A 20,843-nucleotide genomic window follows, 5' to 3' on the forward strand; every position below is an offset into this window, starting at 1 on the left:
CGTCGGATCTCGGCCGCTACACCGGTTGGTCCTGGTTAGTACTTGGTTGGGAGACCGCCGGGGAATACCAGGTACGGTGTGCTTAGGGGCTGGTTCTCCATTGTTTTTCGCTCCTCTCTCACGCATGGCGAAGAGGGGCCTGTGGGGGTGGTTTTTTGACCTCCTCTGGTGACCCTGTGCTTCCCGTACCGCCAGGCCCGGTCCGAAGTGATGTTTGCGACCCGTAGGCCTGGGTTAACCCTTTTTGGAAACTGAAACACTTGTACTGCGGTATAGCCGGTGTATACCCGCAGGTGTGTTTTGGAGTTTTTTCTTGAGGGGTTATAGGAACAACCACCGCATTGGGTAACACCGAGGTGGTTGATTCCCTGGTGTGTTGGAGCAGTGTCAACTCCCGGGTTCACCGGTTGAGGGTGCCCCTGCACGTTCATGACGTCTGCCAATCGTGTCAGCCTTCTCTGCCTCGACCCCTCTGGGTGGGGGTTGTTAAATGGAGGCTTGGTCATGCAACACCGCCAGCTTACGCTCCTTCCGCCGGGGCGGCTGTGTTCAGCTGTCCCCTCTGGCGCCTGTCTCGTCCGCAGTCTCCAGGCTAGGGTTAACAGCCTGTTGCCTGGTTTTTCCCCGGTGCGCTGCCTGCTTCCGTTGGTTAACCTTTTTTGTGTGCTTACGGCCATGCTGACTGCCTATTCTGCAGGGTCAGTGTGCCAGGCGGTGTACTATTGGGGGGACGGGGCCCGCTCGGCTTACTGGCCTGGTTGGTTCCGCCTGGGAATACCAGGTGCAGTAACTGAGGGGCCTTTGTCCGAATACGCTGGCGATGTGGGGGGCGGGGCACTACGTGCCCACCTGGTGGGGTCTTGATGCTGGCATCATGGACTTCTCCGGGCCCCCATTCCAGGGAGTCCAGTCCTTTTGGTGGGTCTGGGTCTTCCTTCGTGCTCCGCTGCTACGGCCTTGCCACGGGGTTGGGTTTGCCCTTGACCCCGTGATTCTGGGGGCAGTAACGAGGTTGTTCCTCCGTTCGTTCCCGGGTGGCATGCGGGTTGTGCGTGTGTGTAGTCGTGGGTCAAGCCACGGTCTGCTCACCCTGTGCGTTAAGTTGCTTGAGAGCTCTTCGCACGGTCGGGTCCGTCGCCTTCCCGTGAAGCCTCTAATAGGGGGGATACCCTCCATTAGGGGGGGTCGGGGGGGCTCGGCCCTCCCTGTTCTGATGGTTTTGGGGGGCTGTCAGCGGGGTGTATTTGTCAGCCAAGTGGCTCCGCTTGGCCTCCCTTGTGCAGAAGGCGAAGCCAAGCTAAGCCACTAACGATACAGAACGTTAGGTTATGACTATAACCAAGTTCTGTTAGTTAGGGGCGATGCTTGGCTTCGGACGGCCGCTGCAGCCCTTGACCTCACCTTGTGGTGAAAGCTTGGGAAGGAGGAGAGCAGGTGACCACACACCTGCTTATGAAGGTAAGCTGATGAGGGGTGTGGTCAGACTAATACTGGTATTAGAGGTACATTTGTGGTTTATTCAGTACGCGTGCACGTACGCGAGATAGTGCAGAAGGCGAAGCCAAGCATCGCCCCTAACTAACAGAACTTGGTTATAGTCATAACCTAACGTTAACTGTGCGCGGACAGTGGTTAACCAGGTTAGACTCAGGTAAGCGAGAGTGTTGACAGCTGTGTTTAACCGGGTTAGACTCAGGTACGCGTGTGGACAGCTGTGTTTAACCGGGTTAGACTTAGCTAAGCGCGTGCGCTCACAGCTCCTCGGACGCCGGGTGCTTTCGTCCAGACCGCCCCTGGAGACGTCCCGAGCCAAAACCTCATTGTTTACAAACGATAAAAGAGTACTGCCATCATCCAGTCCATCCTCACCCTCTCCATCATCACCTGGTTCCCTGCAGCCACGGTCTGGGACAAGGCCAAGCTGCAGCGGCTGCCCCCTTCCCTCCCTCGAGTCCCTACATTCCACCAGGGCCTTGAGGAGGGCGAGGAAGATCATGGCAGACCCCGCCCACCCGGGTCACGGCCTCTTCATCATGCTCCCCCACGGCAGGCGGCTACGGCTGCCCAAGACATTAAAATCTCGCCATAGACTCAGCTTCTTCCCCTCAGCAGCTCGCCTGGTAAATGAGTCAGGTGTCCCCCTGCTCCCCCCCTCTATGGCGAGCTGCTAGGGCTGGACCTCTGGACTTGAACTGTGCTGTACTGTATCCATGTCCCCTACCACTGCACTTTACTGTCTTATTGTTGTCTCACTGTTCTGTCCTGTTTTGCACTTATTTATTTATCTATCATTATTATTATTATTATTGTTTTTTTTATTTTATTTATCCTTTATTTATCCAGGAATGTCCCATTGAGATACAAGATCTCTTCTTCCAGGGAGTCCTGACCAACACGGCACACAACAAGTTTCAACATAAAACAGGGCATTAAACAAAAAACATACAATTCAAATATAAATACAGAAGGCCATTTGTGCAGTGGCAAGGAGCATAATCAGATCAGCAATAGCATCAGGTAAAACAGTTACATGTTTCATAAAGGGCTAATCGTAGCATACCTTTAAAAGCATTCACAGTAGGAAGTGCCTCTAGACAAAGTTTGACTTGCAGCGTAATCCATAAAAAGGGAGCATAGTGGGAGAATGCAGCTTTACCAAGCTCTGACTGCATCAAAGGAACATTTAAAAGCATCCCATTTGCTGCTCGTCTGGTACTAAAAAAGCAAGTATAAAAGGACAGAAGTCTGGAGATATATAAGGGCAGCTTATTATTATTATTATTATTATGATGTTCCTATTTGTGAAAAAATCAATCATGCACTGAAACGTCAAATCACGTTCCATTTGTACCTGTACAATATGAATAAAGAAATCTGAATCGGAGTCTATACTCAGATTTTTCGCCTGGTAAAGCCTGATATCTGATACCATAATATCTGTTGTTGGATCTCTGCTGATTATTCTGCTGTGCTCGGCCCTCTCAAGGTCTCCTCCTCTCCTCCAACCCTCCTCTTCTGTGTCTCCCTCTCCTCACACCTTGTCATCTCCCATTCTCTCCTCTCCTCTCATCAAACCCTCCTCTTCTGTGTCTCCCTCTCCTCACACCTTGTCATCTCCTCTCCTCTCCTCTCCTCTCCTCTCATCAAACCCTCCTCTTCTGTGTCTCCCACACAAGGGTGACATTTTTGCACAGAAAAAAGAGGTTCTTATCACTGGAAACTATGAAATTGCTTGCCAAGCCAACTGCATGATCGTCAGCCAATATGATTATGCATGTACGTACTGGTATAGTGGAGTGGTGTTACAGTGGAAAGTAAACACAGGCTACAAACCAGCCAAAATAAGACCATACGATTGGTCCTAAATCTGCCACCTCGAACCCATATTGAGCCATGTCACTTCAATGAGGTGGGATGGCTCCCTGTGGAGCAGAGGGTCTCCTTTCTGAAACTGGGACATATGTATAAAATGTTAAATGGATCTGCCCCCAGATATTTATGCTCTCGCATTGTCCTGCGTGGCCAGGTCCACGGACAACAGTTACGGTCTGGACAGCTCTCAGTTTATGAGCCTAGAAAGGGTTCCTATTCACAGAATGGCTTTCTGTCTACAGCCTGCCGGCTGTGGAACTCTCTGCCCAGGGCCATCCAAAACTCCCCCACTATTGCTGTTCTTCAAGAGGGGTGTGAAGCGACATCTGCAACAATAGGTTACAGAGGGTGCTTGGCCACCACTCTTGAAGAACAGGAACATGACATGCTGTAATGAGGCTCTTTCAGAAAATTGTGTTGTCTATTTTATCTACTTGTTATGTATCTATCTTATCTTCTTAACTCTTTCTTTGTGATTTATTGTATTCTTCTTGGGACCATGTTGGAAACAAGTCGATAGACTTTCACATGTTATCCTTGTACCCCTTGTTTTTATACTTTTGTATAAATTGTATGTACTAAATAAAAATCAAATCAATCAAATCAAATCCCTCTCCTCACACCTTGTCATCTCCTCTCCTCTCCTCTCCTCTCCTCTCCTCTCCTCTCCTCTCCTCTCCTCTCCTCTCCTCTCCTCTCATCAAACCCGCCTCTTCTGTGTCTCCCTCTCCTCACCACTTGTCATCTCCCATTATTTTCCCTCTCCTCTCCAGTTCTCTCCTCTCCCATTCTTCTTCCATCTCCTGTTCTCTCCTCCCCTCCACTTTCCTCTCCTGCTCTCCCCCCCTCCCTTCCTTTCCTCTCCCATTCTCTCCTCTCCTTCCCTCTCTGCTCCTCTCCTGTTCTCTCCTCCCATCCACTCCCCTCTCCTCTCCTCCCCCTCCTCTCCCATTCTTCCCTCTCCTGTTCTCTCCTCCCATCCCCTCCCCTCTCCTGCTACCCCCTTCTCTCCTCTCCTCTCCCATTCCTCCCTCTCTTGTTCTCTCCTCCCATCCACTCAAATCTCCGGCTATCCCCTCTCCTCCTCTCCTCTCCTCTCCTCTCCTCTCCTCTCCTCTCCTCTCCTCTCCTCTCCTCTCCTCTCCTCTCCTCTCCTCTCCTCTCCTCTCCTCTCTTCTCTCCCATTCTTCCCTCTCCTGCTCTCCCCTCCCCCTCCTTTCCTCTCCCATGCTAGTCCTCTCCTCTCCTCTCTTCCCTCTCCTGCTCTCCCCTCCCCCTCCTTTCCTCTCCCATGCTAGTCCTCTCCTCTCCATCCTGGACAGGAAGTGGATAGGTATTGATGTGGAGGAGGCAGCAGTTGTGTTGTAATGTAGTGAAGACATGTCGGCTCTTTCTGAGTGCTATGGGCTACAAGGAGTTGAAAAAAGATTGGATTGCACTTTTTCCCTTTACTGAATATTGTGACTGCAGACTGCATGATGTATTCTCAGCACTTGGGGGGAGAAAAAAAAATCTGTTATTCAGGAAACTGAATAACATTTTCCTCTTGTGGAAAGATGTAGGGATTGTGATTGAATAGGCTAATTGTGATTTTGTAAATTGCAGTACATCACAAAATAAATCTCCATTTTAACAACTAGCCACATTCTAATATTATATTGAGTCTTAAACGTCTTCCTTAGTAGGCTGAGATAATATCCCTTTTTTTTAATCATTGAAGCAGCCTCTTTCAATAATTATTGTCTTGAAACGAGTGGATTAATCTGCTTTAATTCAGGATTGTGTCACTTGTTTTTTGACATTTCACTCAATAATAGATTGAATTACTTGAATTGAATTACTACTAAAGGAAGATCTTTTTTTTGCAGTGTCAGTCTGTCCAGAGTGCTGTGCTCTCACGGTCTGGGGAGGAGGGCAGGTGGTCTAATGGTTTCACTCCCTTAGGCTTTCTATAGCCTCTCTAGCCCAGTCAGACTCTCTGGCTCTTAATTATTCATAAGGAGGCCTGGAACACAGCCACAACGCTGCAGTGATGCACAGACACACACACACACACTTATCTCTGCAATAATATTATATTGCTTCTAGTACATACAGTAGGTGGTTTGTTTAAAGTTAGTTAATTAATGTAAGTAAATGAGAGGTTTGAACCTTGTTCGTTTTATTGGTTTTATGTTTAATTTTTTTTATCTAAGATTATGGAGGTTATACTATACTGAATATTAAAGTATACCATCATGGATCCATACAATAGTTGCCGGAATTACCATAATCAACGATATATAGAAATCATAAAAAAAAGTATACATCTTATTTTTTGTAGGTTCATCTACAATGTGTTTCTTGCAGCAGTAAGTATTATAAATATTTTGGGATTCAAATTGTATTAAAATATACCTTTTAGAATGAAAAAGCACTGACAATTGCATTATAAAAAATACATCAAAATATACAAATACCATAGTGTGTTACTGTAATTTTTTTTTTAATTATTATAATTTTTTTTAAGTATAATGATGGAGATCTTCTGTTGGAATTAATTTAATTTAGAAGCTTCACACAAGCAAAATATACTAAACATTTTTATTTTGGGTAATAAAAAAATAACAATCACAAGTAATTTGCGATGAGCTGAATATAGATGATATAGCTACAGGAACCTCACCATTCCTACGGATATTAGACCAATATTGGAACGGAACAGACCAGTAGAGACCAATATTAAGTTCAAGTTTTTTTTGTATCCACTTTTTCTCCCCATTTCTATTTTTCTCCCATCCCAATTTCGTGTATCCAATTCTTCCCTCCCCTGTCTTGAACGTTGCTAGACTATGCCTCCCACAGGTCGGTTGTCCCCTCCGGTACACGAGGAGGCAGCCTGTCGCATCTTTTCGTCGCAGCAGCTCGAACTCTCAGTGGCGAGGAGTAACGCGTGGGAGGCTCACGCTGCCCCTGCTACTTCCTGTTTCCGTCGCACCGGCGTCACCAAACCGACCTGTAGGAGTCGCTGTCCACAACGTCAAATCCCCACCCACCGGCTTTCCCACCCTCTAACACTTGCCAATTGTGTTGGTATGAACGACCACCCAGCCGGTAGCAACGCCGAGAGCTGGGCTCGAACCCAGCGTATCCTGTGTTAGAGGCGAGCGCCTTGCCCACTGCGCCAATCAGCCGCCCTATTAAGTTCAAGTTTGTTTATTATTTGTCAGAACAAAATACAGAATACTTTATAATGAAATGCTTGTTTCTGTATGAGCCCCTGAGAGTGTGCTACATACAGTAAAATAATAAAGTAAGATGTAGGTGAAGTCAATATACATATATACTGTAATATACAATACAGAGTAAAATGAGTAACAGTGAGGTAGAATGCAGAGGTACAAAACTTGGGGTAGGGTGCAATGAGGTATGAATGTGGTGCAAATCTCTTTAATAATAGATACATATAAAGTGTGTTAAAGTGTCTAAAGTGAATAAAGTGAGTGGTAAGGTGAGTGTTTGTTTAAAGTGAGTGTGTACATGTGAATATTAGAACTGAACAGACCAGTAGAGACCAATATTGGAACGGAACAGACCAATAGAGACCAATATTGGAACTGAATGCAGAAGACGGCTTCAAACACACTCAGACAGTGTGAAATATAACATATGAAGATTGATATCAGGCTACAGGCACTAGGAACATTTTAATTTGGATTAGAAAATGTTCTGTCAATCACAAGCAGACGCGACACACAGACCTTGTTACACTTTTGACACAAATGGTTTTCTTCCCCTTCTGACGAGCACCAGCACCACCGCTGATGAATGCTAATCGAAGCCTATTGTTCCTCCTGATCAATAGGCTTCTAAACATCCTCAAGGCCTCTTTTTAAGCCCCACTGTATCTTGGTGTACGTGGTCACATCAATGTGAGGTATATTCACGTGCATTCTTGGAGAGTTTGGTCCGTAGATGGAAAATAAGCTATTTGGAACTTTCTTCTAGTTTACATTTTTGTTTTACTTGTCACATTATAAGGTACATTGCAGTGAAATGCTTTGGTTCTGTATGAGCCTCCGGAGATTGTGCTTCATACAGTAAAAAAAAGGTATAAGAAAGTATAAAGACCAAACACTATACAAAATATACAAAACTAAAGTACAAAATGCAAAAAATGAGGTGGAGATGTAGTGCAAATCTTTTAGTAATAAATAGATCAAATACGGTGTAGTGTTAAAAAGTTCTTAACCCACTGTAAATTAGAATATAGATCTGTTTTACTCCAAAAAAATCTGTGTTCCAAAACATCACCTTCTACAGTCACAAAATCACAAAACGGTGAATACAACTTAAAAACGAATATTTACCCGTTGTCTAACGTCAGTCCCTTCATCTAGTAAATCAACTAGAGGATGAAAACACGTCTCTGACGTCCCGCCACTTGTTTATGTGTGGATCACAGGCTTCTCAAGGGAACCCCACTGTGTTTGATCAGTCGCAGGCCGCTTGTATGCGTTTAAAGGCCCAACCCGTAATCCAAAACAAAGGGGTGGCCCTCCCGACTCATACTAAAGAAGAAAAGGAACGGGAGACCTATTTTCATTCTCTTGTCGACTGGCTGAGCTCTGGATACAAGGACTAACATTAGACATCAGGTAAATATGACGCTGGAATTGTATTTATTGGCTAATACAAATTGTATTTGTGTGACTGTGTACCAGTTTGTTTACATTGGTAATTTTTGTAAAATGGAGTCAATTTATTGAATGTTCCAAAAAAGTCTATAATCAAACTTTTCAAGAACGGTATGTGAATATTGCCCATTTCTATGTGGTCTAAAATAGGGAGGTTGGGGCTTTAGGTAAATTCAGATTGTAGGCTATTAGTGAACATTCATGACTGTCTCATTAGCGGAGAGAGACGTTGGTGTAACACTGACACAACAGTATTGATGTGGCCTGCATGTAATTGAAAAGAACCACACATAGAAGAGAATGACTTCCCTGGAGACAGACTGAGGGAGGGATGGATGCAGAGGTGCCGCCATCTGAGGAGAAAGATGGAGGGATGGAGGGAGAGAGGTGCCATCTGAGGAGAAAGATGGAGGGATGGAGGGAGAGAGGTTCCATCTGAGGAGAAAGATGGAGGGAGGGAGGGAGAGAGGTGCCATCTGAGGAGAAAGATGGAGGGAGGGAGGGAGAGAGGTGCCATCTGAGGAGAAAGATGGAGGGATGGAGGGAGAGAGGTGCCATCTGAGGAGAAAGATGGAGGGAGAGAGGTGCCATCTGAGGAGAAAGATGGAGGGAGAGAGGTGCCATCTGAGGAGAAAGATGGAGGGATGGAGGGAGAGAGGTGCCATCTGAGGAGAAAGATGGAGGGATGGAGGGAGAGAGGTGCCATCTGAGGAGAAAGATGGAGGAATGGAGGGAGAGAGGGAGAGAGGTGCCATCTGAGGAGAAAGATGGAGGGATGGAGGGAGAGAGGTGCCATCTGAGGAGAAAGATGGAGGAATGGAGGGAGAGAGGGAGAGAGGTGCCATCTGAGGAGAAAGATGGAGGGAGAGAGGTGCCATCTGAGGAGAAAGATGGAGGGATGGAGGGAGAGGTGCCATCTGAGGAGAAAGATGGAGGGATGGAGGGAGAGGTGCCATCTGAAGAGAAAGATGAAGGGATGGAGGGAGGTGCCATCTGAGGAGAAAGATGGAGGGATGGAGGGAGAGGTGCCATCTGAAGAGAAAGATGGAGGGATGGAGGGAGAGGTGCCATCTGAGGAGAAAGATGGAGGGAGGTGCCATCTGAGGAGAAAGATGGATGGAGGGAGAGAGGGAGAGAGGTGCCATCTGAGGAGAAAGATGGAGGGATGGAGGGAGGTGCCATCTGAGGAGAAAGATGGAGGGAGAGAAGTGTCATCTGACGTGTCATTTGAGATCATAGTTAGCTGATCTCAGATGTGGGCTGGGCTCATGACTCAGCTTATTTAACCAGTCAAGTCGACTGAAAGACTGTCAGGAAAGAATAGAGCAAATACTATCATTTATACCAACTGGCCTGAGGGAGAGAGGGATACACACATACACACGCACACGCACAAACACACACGCCTAGTAGCTGCCCAGTATAATCACAGTCTTCTATAGATGAGTTTCTTGTCCACATCAGACTCAGTGTGCACACACAACAAGGAGGCAAAAGGGGACAGAACAACAGGAAACACAATATGTTGCATCTAAACAATCAATCCATGCCAAAACTAGCTATGTAAAAGGTGAAAGACTCACACCCACAGCCATGCTGATTTGGCAGAATGACAAGGGAAATGGGTTCTATGACGGAGTCTAATATTTTGAGCCAGGTTTGAATTAGAATGTCTAGCTTGATGTTCCTTTTGATAGCATAAAAAGCCCTTCTTGCTTTGTCTCTCAGGTCATTCACAGCTTAATAATAATAATCATATATTTGATTTGTAGGGCACTTTATAGTTGTGGAGCAAATCTCAAAGTGCTACATTGTAAAACGGGGGTCAGCAATTAAGTTTGGCCTCGGGCGGGCCAGAAACAAAAACAATGGCTAATTGAATATGTGGATAGTGAAAACATTTTAACTCTGTGACAGACCACCTTATAACTAGGGATGCACCGATCCGACTTTTTCAGTCCCGATACCAATACCTGGGTTTGGGTATCGGCTGATTGACCCATTGTCCAAATGTTCGTTCCAAAAAAGAAGAAAACAATCGATTTTTTTTTTATATTAAAATATATTTTGTTTTTAAGAATTGTAAAGAATATAAGGGAGAAATGGGAGAGAGAATTAGAGATAGAAATAACAGAGAAGGAATGGGGTAGAATATGCGAGGTACAGCATTCAACAACAGGATCAAGGGTATGGAAAGAATTTGGATGGAAAAACATAATCAGATTCTTTATAACCCCAGAGCTGAAGGGAAAGTATGCACCAACACAAAGGACATGCTGGAGGATGTGTGGGAAGGAGGGGGCAAATCACACACACATATTCTGGGGATGTCAGAAGCTGAAGGGGTATTGGGAGGAGATAGGGGAGGCAATGATCAGAATATTAGGATACGGGTTACCACAAACGGGACTGGTGCTTTACTTAGGGGACCTGACGCACGAGGGAATACAAGGGGGGGACAAGTATTTAATAAAGATAATGTTGATATCGGCCAGAAAAGCAATAACGAGACTGTGGTACAAAGAAGATCCACCGACAATAGCACAATGGGTAGGGATAGTAGAGGAGATACAGGATATGGAGAGGATAACACACATGCTGAGGCTACAGGAAGAGACATTTGGGGAAAGATGGGGAAAGTGGGAGGATTATAAGGGGAACGAAAACGACATCACAGAGGAAGAAACAAATGCAACACAAGAGGGCGAAGGGTAAAGGAGGAAAGAGGTTCAAGGAGGGTCTCTTAACCCATGTCGCACATTTTTGCTTTAGTTAGTATTTTCTATTTCTATTTGGGTATGACAATTGTTTTATGTTTTTTCAATTTATTATTTATGTCTGTGGAACTTTTGCTTAAGTCGGTATTTTTTATTTCTGTTTTTGGGTATTAAAATCTTTTCTTTATTGTTTGTCTGTTTAACGGTGTTGTACATTATGTCTATGTATTATGTACCTGGAAGACCGACTGATGTGAAAATAATATTCAAAGATGATGTTGTTTGTATGCTTGTAATCCAAAAATGCAAATAAAAATTGAGTTTAAAAAAAAAAAATTGTAAAGGATCACAAGTGTGTTTTTGATATGTTGTAAACAAAGACAGAAAATAAACTTCATTCATTCAATTAATAAACTGTATGCCTCACTGTCACTGTGTGGAAGAGACTGGGATCATTCTTTTGTGCAAGGCAACATCAGGCTTGACTTAAAACATTACTTTCCTAACTTAGTGAAACTAAATGTAACAAATTAACACGGATATAAATGTACTAAATGGTTATCTTATTTTATTTATATATATATATATATTTAAATCCGATATTTTTTACCGATACCCGATCCAGCTATTTTAACAATATCGGATCGGTGCATCCCTACTTATAACTAAGACATACATTTGTGGCAGAGGCACAGAATGGACAAAATAAACAAGCTGCATAGGTGGTATAATAAACTGTAAACGACATACACATTTGCACTGAACATTATACCTTTGTCTTTTTGCCATTTTATTATGTGCAACCAATGCGTCTATCTGACGGCCCTTTCTGTGGAGCGCACTGGACTATTGAGAAACGATAGGAATTTTCCATTGGTTCTCCCAGTCCATGTGACCATTTCTAGCAAATTTTAATAATTTTTTCAAAATAATCTGCCGGGCCAGATATTATTGCAATTTAGTCCCGCGGGCCGCCTATTGCCGACCACTGTTGTAAAAGAAGATTGGAAGATTGGCTAAAACAAGAACATAAAATGTGTGGAGCTAAAACTAGATAAAAATCAACAAAAGGCACTATTAAAAAGATTTGTTTTTAGGCCCTTTTTGAAAGCATCCACAGTCTGTGGTGCTCTCAGTTGATCAGGGAGAGCATTCCACAGACTGGCAGCGGATGAGCAGAAAGCCTGATCTCCCATGGTGCAGAGTTTGGTCCTTGGGCGCTGGAGGAGGTTTGCCTGGCCAGAGTGGAGATGTCGTGAGGAGGAGTGAGGGGTGATGAGTTCTTTGAGGTAGAGGGGGGGCGTTTCTGTGGAGGCACTGGTGAGTGAGCAGGGAGACTTTGTACTCGATCCTGAGTGAGACAGGGAGCCAGTGAAGGGAAGTTTGGTTGAAGCTCGGTTGAAGTTCCCTGTGCCGCTGATGTTTAGGCCAATATAGGTGTAGTTTTTTGTGTTTTCTAGGGCAATTGTGTCTAGGAGGAATTTGTGTTTGTGTTGTTGTAGGCTGGGCCTTTTTTGGAATATCATGACTTTTGTTTTGGTTAGATTTACTGTCGGTGCCCAGGTCTGGGAGAATTTGTGTAGAAGATCGAGGTGCTGCTGTAGCCCTTCCTTTGTCGGAGACAGCAGCACCAGATCATCTGCAAACAGCAGGCATTTGACTTCTGTGTTTGCTAGGGGGATGCCAGGTGCTGCAGCTTGTTCCAATGTTTTTGCCAGTTCGTTGATGTATATGTTGAAGAGGGTTGGACTCAAACTGCACCCCTGTCTGACCCCATGGCTTTGAAGAAAGAAGTATGTGTGTTTTTCCTCATACCTCACAGCACATGTGTTGTTGCTGGTGTACATTGAATTTATGATGTTGTAGGTTTTCCCTCCAATGCCACTTCATAATAGCTTGTACAGCAAACCCTCGTGCCAGATTGAGTCGAATGCTTTTTGGAAGTCAACGAAGTCTCTCTCTCTCTCCCTCCCTGTCCTCTCCATCTCCTCACTTCTCTCTCTCTCTCTCGCTCTCGCTCTCGCTCTCGCTCTCGCTCTCTCTCTCTCTCTCTCTCTCTCTCCAGGCCCCGTGGAGGAGATGGGAGCCAAGGCATCGTTGTCGGTGGGTCCCGGCTTCTCGGGCGCAGGCCTGGGTCCGTCTCCCACCATGGAGAACATCCAGGCGGCGTACGGAGACGGGGAAATGGACGTGGCCAGGGAGCTGATCCAGCAGGCCTGCTGTACGGAGTGCAACGGGCGGGCTCCACGGCTGGAAGGGGTGAGTGGCCGGACAAAACACACCTGCTTCTAATCTACAGAGACAAAACACACCTGCATCTAATCTACAGAGACAAAACACACCTGCTTCTACAGAGACAAAACACACCTGCTTCTACAGAGACAAAACACACCTGCTTCTACAGAGACAAAACACACCTGCTTCTAATCTACAGAGACAAAACACACCTGCTTCTACAGAGACTAAACACACCTGCTTCTACAGAGACAACACACACCTGCTTCTACCGAGACAAAACACACCTGCTTCTACCGGGAGCATGTCTATGTTCCCCGGGTCCTATGTTCCCCGGGTTCTATGTTCCCCGCTTTGATTGATTGATAGATTGAAAATTGTAGACCACCAGCCCTGATTCCAAACTCTAACCTTAACCAGTTCGAACGAGGGCCTAAGCTTAACCGTTCGAAACAAGGCGGACATTAATAATTAATAAAATAATAAACATTTATAAAATGTTCAATCTATTAATCAATCAAAGCGGGGAACATAGAACCCGGGGAACATAGGACCCGGGGAACATAGGGATGATCCCCTTCTACCGAGACAAAAAACACCTGCTTCTAATCTACAGAGACAAAACACACCTGCTTCTAATCTACAGAGACAAAACACACATGCTTCTACAGAGACAACACACTTGCTTCTACAGAGACAACACACACCTGCTTTTACAGAGACAACACACACCTGCTTCTACAGAGACGAAACACACCTGCTTCTAATCTACAGAGACAAAACACACCTGCTTCTAATCTACAGAGACAAAACACACCTGCTTCTAATCTACAGAGACAAAACACACCTGCTTCTAATCTACAGAGACAAAACACACCTGCTTCTAATCTACAGAGACAAAACACACCTGCTTCTACAGAGAGAAAACACACCTGCTTCTAATCTACAGAGACAAAACACCTGCTTCTACAGAGAGAAAACACACCTGCTTCTAATCTACAGAGACACAACACACCTGCTTCTACAGAGACAAAACACACCTGCTTCTACAGAGACAAAACACACCTGCTTCTACAGAGACAAAACACACCTGCTTCTAATCTACAGAGACAAAACACACCTGCTTCTACAGAGACAAAACACACCTGCTTCTACAGAGACAAAACACACCTGCTTCTACCGAGACAAAACACACCTGCTTCTACAGAGACAAAACACACCTGCTTCTACCGAGACAAAACACACTGCTGACTGTGATTGGACAGGGGGGGGGGGGTTGGTTTATTTTGTACTAGCTCAAATGGACGAGTGTGACTAATTTTGAGATTGTCCTTGTTGTCACGAGAGACTCATTTTGAGATTGTCCTTGTTGTCACGAGAGACTCATTTTGAGATTGTCCTTGTTGTCACGAGAGACTCATTTTGAGATTGTCCTTGTTGTCACGAGAGACTCATTTTGAGATTGTCCTTGTTGTCACGAGAGACTCATTTTGAGATTGTCCTTGTTGTCACGAGAGACTCATTTTGAGATTGTCCTTGTTGTCACGAGAGACTCATCTCTTGTTTCTAGTCCCCCATGGAACGGATAGTGTTCTCCCTCTACCGTCACTATGAAAGTATGTGATGTGAGCTCTAAAAGAAACTATAAAAAAAAAAGATGAAAATTATAAAAACGATTCAATTAATTAAATTGTGCCTCAGAGGGACGCAACACTCCTGAAACATCATGGAATCATCTCCTGCTGGCATTGTGTTTGGTACATTTCTAGCAGTTCACACATTTCTACATTCACACAGAGTGGCACAGTTCATGGCTGCGTGTTGCAGTTTGACGATACAGAATGCGTTTGATAGTGTTGCGTTGTTGTTGTTGTTGTTGTTGTTGTTGTTGTTGTTGCTGTTGTTGTGATTTGGAGTGGGCGTGCTGTGAGCTTCCCTCTTCGGCGTCGAGGGAGAGCTGGCCTACTTCTGCTGGCATATTAGCATGTTAGCCAGCGTGTGTTTCTACAGAGAAGGGCAGAATAAAAGGCCTTCCAGGAATGATGGATTTTGACGGTTGCTCACGTAGATCATTCCTGTTTATATAAAAAAAAAAAAAAAAAAAAAAAAAGATAAATTATTCAGATCATGCTGCACTCGCTACTGGTATGCAAAGAAATAGGCTAATGCGATTTCTGTTCTTCGTTTCGATTGATTTGATTTCACTGCAATCATACACAGAAGGGAATCACGTCTTCATGTGAGCGCTCACTCCCGTCGTGCAAACTCCCGACAGTTCTTTCCGCGCGCTGCCCTGACCTTACGCTCCTGCAAGTGATCCAGAATCCTATCGAAATAGATTTTTGCAAAGCGGTTTTCACTGCACTATATGTAGAAGAGATCTTCCTGACTCGCAGGAACGCTGGAGTGTTCTGTTGCTCTGTTTCCAAGCACTCTTTGACTCTCGTGTCCTCAACATCTGTGAGTGAGTGAGTGAGGTGAGTGAGTGAGTGAGGGCCTGTGAGGTGAGTGAGGTGAGTGAGTGAGGGCCTGTGAGGTGAGTGAGGTAGTGAGTGAGTGAGGTGAGTGAGGTAGTGAGTGAGTGAGGTGAGTGAGGTGAGTGAGTGAGGTGAGTGAGTGAGTGAGTGAGTGAGTGAGTGAGTGAGTGAGGGCCTGTGAGGTGAGTGAGGTAGTGAGTGAGTGAGGTGAGTGAGGTAGTGAGTGAGTGAGGGCCTGTGAGGTGAGTGAGGTGAGTGAGTTGAGTGAGTGAGGTGAGTGAGTGAGTGAGTGAGGGCCTGTGAGGTGAGTGAGGTGAGTGAGGTAGTGAGTGAGGTGAGTGAGGTGAGTGAGTGAGGGCCTGTGAGGTGAGTGAGGTGAGTGAGGTAGTGAGTGAGGTGAGTGAGGTGAGTGAGTGAGGGCCTGTGAGGTGAGTGAGGTGAGTGAGGTAGTGAGTGAGGTGAGTGAGGTGAGTGAGTGAGTGAGTGAGTGAGTGAGTGAGTGAGTGAGGGCCTGTGAGGTGAGTGAGGTAGTGAGTGAGGTAGTGAGTGAGGTAGTGAGTGAGGTGAGTGAGTTGAGTGAGTGAGTGAGTGAGTGAGTGAGGTGAGTGAGTGAGGTAGTGAGTGAGGTAGTGAGTGAGGTAGTGAGTGAGTGAGTGTGTGAGTGAGTGAGGGCCTGTGAGGTGAGTGAGGTGAGTGAGGTGGTGAGTGAGGTAGTGAGTGAGTGAGGTAGTGAGTGAGGGCCTGTGAGGTGAGTGAGGTGAGTGAGTGAGGTAGTGAGTGAGGTAGTGAGTGAGGTAGTGAGTGAGTGAGTGAGTGAGGGCCTGTGAGGTGAGTGAGGTGAGTGAGTGAGTGAGGTAGTGAGTGAGGTAGTGAGTGAGTGAGTGAGTGAGGTAGTGAGTGAGTGAGTGAGTGAGGGCCTGTGAGGTGAGTGAGGTGAGTGAGTGAGTGAGGTAGTGAGTGAGGTAGTGAGTGAGGTAGTGAGTGAGGGCCAGTGAGGTGAGTGAGTGAGTGAGTGAGTGAGTGAGTGAGTGAGTGAGTGAGTGAGTGAGTGAGTGAGTGAGTGAGGTAGTGAGTGAGGTAGTGAGTGAGGTAGTGAGTGAGTGAGTGAAGTAGTGAGTGAGTGAGTGAGTGAGTGAGTGAGTTGAGTGAGGGCCTGTGAGGTGCTTCAGATCTAAAGATTATTATGAAAAACTGATCTTTGTCATGTCATTTTGAATGGAGCTATTTGTTGTAAGCTAACCTTATATATATATATACTGTATATATATATAAAAAAAAAACTAACTTTAGCTATGGAAGGTTTACAGAGCACAACTGGATAGGGGGAGTTAGACAGTTGCTACAGGCTGCTATCTTTTGGATGATCACTTTCATATTGGTTAAAATCGCTGAAACATACAAGGTTTCTCCTGTGATGGTTGTGAGATTTTCTGTGGCAGCTTTTAACCCCCAAAAAGCTGACACAGAAAATGGCAAATAGGAAGCTGCCAAACTGCCACAGAGCCACTCCCCCCCCCTCTCCCCTTCAAACAAATAACTGTGAAACCATTCACAAGCATTTCCAGCTAACTCTATAGGGAGGTGTAGTCTGACGTCACTTTAGTTTTCCTGCAAGGTCCACCCGTATAGGGATTTATCATTGGGAAAATGTATTATCGGCTATTGTGATAATTCTGCCTCATGAACATTGGCAAGCTTTCCATTTTTGCACAAAGTGCGTTCCCTTCTATCACTTAACATTATTGTTTAAGCATTTTTGGTTGAAATAAAATCACACGTAATTATTTTACGATGAATTAATTGTTTCATGTTGAGCTATAGATTGTGGATGAATACACACAGAAAGGTACACCATGCCAATGTTCCTGCTTTATTTGTTTTAAACGAGACGATTTAGAAATGTGTCCATTGGAAATACATTGCAATTTCAAGCAAAGTGGACTGGCCGGAAACAACAATGACGTAACCACTGCACCTCCCTAATACTACATCATCTTTGTAAGATGTGTAACAGAAGGGGAGGATGGAGATGGCTGCTCGGAGCAGTTGGCCACCAATACGACAATTCACGTCAAATCAACTCATGTAGTACATTTAACGAAGATATTATTTTCACAAGGTACAAAAAGAATAATCGACTGTACGCATTTTTTATTTTTTTTTATATTATATATATGCAATTTTTATTGCACATTACTTTAGTTACATTCCATAATGATGCACACATGCAATCTTATTTTTCTTCTTGTTCAAAAACAATTGTACAGCGGCATATAACAAAAAAGATTAAAAATAAAAATAGCATTAGAAAAAGGCCAAAAGCCAAGACAAAACAGAGAAGGACTGTACGCATTTGACCGATCTATGAAAGGGGCAGCACAGTGTTTCTTATTATCTACAGTGGATACTATATTATTTGTAGCTGTTGTAATACCTGAAATAATGCTGTGATTAGCTCTAAATTCAGATTGGATCGGACTTAATACAGAGTGACTTGAGAGGAACGCCTTGAGCTGCTTATTTATCAAAGATTCCAGGATTTCTGCTTGGTCAGTAATTATTATTGATCTGTATCACCTCATATACAGGTACGTATGTAATGGAGTTACATGGGTCGACTTCCAAACACTGAAACTGCAACAGTCCCTACAGTAGCTGTTGATTCCCCTTCTCCTCTCTATCACACACCTGCAACTGTCACCCAGCCTTTTAATTGTACTTTGACTGTTCTGCTTCATGTATGTATGTGTATGTATGTAAATAAGCCTAAGAAATAAAGAATAAAATAAGCCTAAGAATAAAATAAGAATAATAAAATACGGTCCGGGATTTACATTTCCTATGTTATGTATATACATTCTAATATAAAATATTTCAGTAAAAATATACAGAAATCTACAGTAAGTGTAATATTGAACAATGATGTTTTAAAAGTAAAAGTCCAGGAAGATGGTAACTGTCACCCTGTGCTCAGTGATGCAGTGAGGCACGTTGATGCATTGTAATACAAACTGAGAAATGTGGCTCATGGCATGCACACAATCATTATTAATAAGAGGGGGGTGTATTCATTTAAAAATAAAAAGTCTGCATCAACAGACACGTTTCTCTCTGTTCATAAATCGAATGGTCATGTGCAGGGGGAGAGAAATGCTGCTTTTGTTTTTGTTAGAATGTACTGCCTTCCAACAAGTTGCAGGGTTTGAGTCTAAATCAGCCTGGACTCTCTGGCGCCCCTCAGAAGCCGGAATGTGTCCTTTCCTCGCCCTGCCCCATGGTTTACCTCTGACCTCCGCTCTATGAAAAGAGTGGGTCGACGACTGGAGCGACTCTCCAGGCGATCTGGCCTCACCGTCCACCATCTGGCCTTCGTCGACCACGTGAGGTCCTACAGAGAGGCTCTCTCCAAGACTAGGACCGCGTACTACTCCACCCTCATCACCTCACAGCAAAATAACCCCAGATCGCTTTTCTCAACCATAAATCGTCTCCTCCGCCCTCTCACTGCCTCCCACACTGATGCTCCTGACCTCTGCTCTAAGTTCCTGGACTTTTTCCAGGCTAAAGTGACTTCCATCCACCAACAACTCACGGTGCCCACCCCCTCCCCTCCTCACTTACCCCTGACGCCGGACTACATGCTCCCAGCTACATCCCTCCATCCCCAGTGCTCTCTCTCCTCCTTCTCCCCAGTGGATGTTCCGCTGGTCATGAAGCTGGTTACCAGAGCCAAAGCTTCCACCTGCTCCCTCGACCCCATGCCTACGGTACTGGTCAAGGCCTGCCTTCCTACCCTCTGCCCCATCATAACGGACATCATCAACTCCTCTCTGTCATCTGGAATAGTTCCCTCCTGTTTCAAAACCGCCTCCATCACTCCCATCCTAAAGAAGCCTGGTTTGGACCCTGAGGTGCTGGACAACTACCGGCCGATCTCCAACCTTCCTTTCCTAAGCAAAACCTTGGAAAGGGCAGTCGCCGCCCAGCTTCATCAACATCTGTCCAACCATGAGCTCTACGAACCCCTTCAGTCAGCCTACCGAGCACATCACAGCACAGAGACCGCCCTCATCAAGATCACTAATGACCTCCTCCTTGCTGCAGACTCCGGACACATCAGCCTCCTCATCCTTCTCGACCTCTCCGCGGCGTTCGACACAATATCCCACTCAGTCCTCCTCAAATGCCTCTCCGACAACCTAGGCATCACCGGTACAGCTCTGTCATGGTTTCACTCATATCTCACAAATTGATCTCAGTTTGTCAGCGTCAGCGGCTCATCCTCCCCCCCGGCCCCAGTCAACCACGGTGTCCCCCAGGGCTCTGTGCTGGGTCCCCTACTATTCACCATTTACATGCTCCCCCTCGGTCAGATTATACGTCACCACGGACTCAACTTTCACTGTTATGCCGATGATACTCAGCTCTACATCAGCACCTCACCATCCTCCCAGCTCCCCCCACAGTCTGTAGTCAACTGCCTCCACGCTATAAAAACCTGGATGGCAACCAAACTACTTAAACTCAACAGCAAAAAGATAGAGCTCATGGTTGTGGCCCCCAAGGCACTGCTCGGGAAGGTTGGAGATCTCCTCCTCCACGTTGACGGCTGTTCCATCTCCCCGTCTCTCGAAGTCCGTAACCTGGGCGTCACCCTTGACTCCACACTTTCATTTCACTCCCACATCAAATCTGTCACCAAGTCTGCCTTCTACCACCTCAGGAACATCTCCCGTCTCCGACCCTCACTCTCAGACTCTGTGGCTGAGACCCTGATCCACTCATTTGTCACCTCCCGGTTGGACTACTGTAATGGAGTCCTGTTTGGGGTACCCAGCAAAGCCCTGGACAGGCTCCAGTATGTCCAGAACTCAGCTGCCAGGGTTCTCACTCACACCAAGCCCTGGCAGCACATCACCCCCACCCTCATCCATCTCCACTGGCTTCCAGTCAGGTTCCGCATCACCTTCAAACTCCTGCTCCTCACCTACAAATCCCTCCATGCCCTCGCCCCCCGGTACCTGTCTGATCTCCTCCACCAGTACACTCCATCCCGGAACCTACGATCCTCTGATCTAGGTCTCCTCTCCATCCCTCGCACCAGGTTACGGACTTTTGGGGACAGAGCCTTCAGCGTGGCGTCCCCTACCCTCTGGAACTCTCTCCCCCCCGAAATCCGCAACGCCCCAACCCTGGACACCTTCAAATCCGCTCTAAAAACACACCTCTTCACCAAGGCTTTCCCCATCAGTTAGTTTTAGATTAAATTAGGTCCATTATCCCCTACTTTCCCTCATCCCCTCTCCCCCCCCCCCCTACTTTCCTTGCCCTATTTTTGTCCTGATTGTAAAGCGACCTTGGGTTCT

At 45.7% G+C, this 20,843-nt stretch overlaps 1 protein-coding gene across 1 annotated transcript in view; it reads left to right on the top strand.

Annotated features, from left to right (window-relative positions):
* lrrk1 (leucine-rich repeat kinase 1) overlaps positions 1–20,843 on the top strand; it is a 281,804-nt gene that overhangs the window by 40,821 nt on the left and 220,140 nt on the right. The window contains 1 exon segment of the mRNA XM_084308234.1: positions 12,831–13,024. Within this exon segment, the coding sequence (XP_084164360.1) occupies positions 12,831–13,024 (194 nt within the window).

This window comes from Notolepis coatsorum (genome assembly GCF_963971535.1).
Source record: "Notolepis coatsorum genome assembly, chromosome: 2".
Lineage (NCBI taxonomy): Eukaryota > Metazoa > Chordata > Actinopteri > Aulopiformes > Paralepididae > Notolepis > Notolepis coatsorum.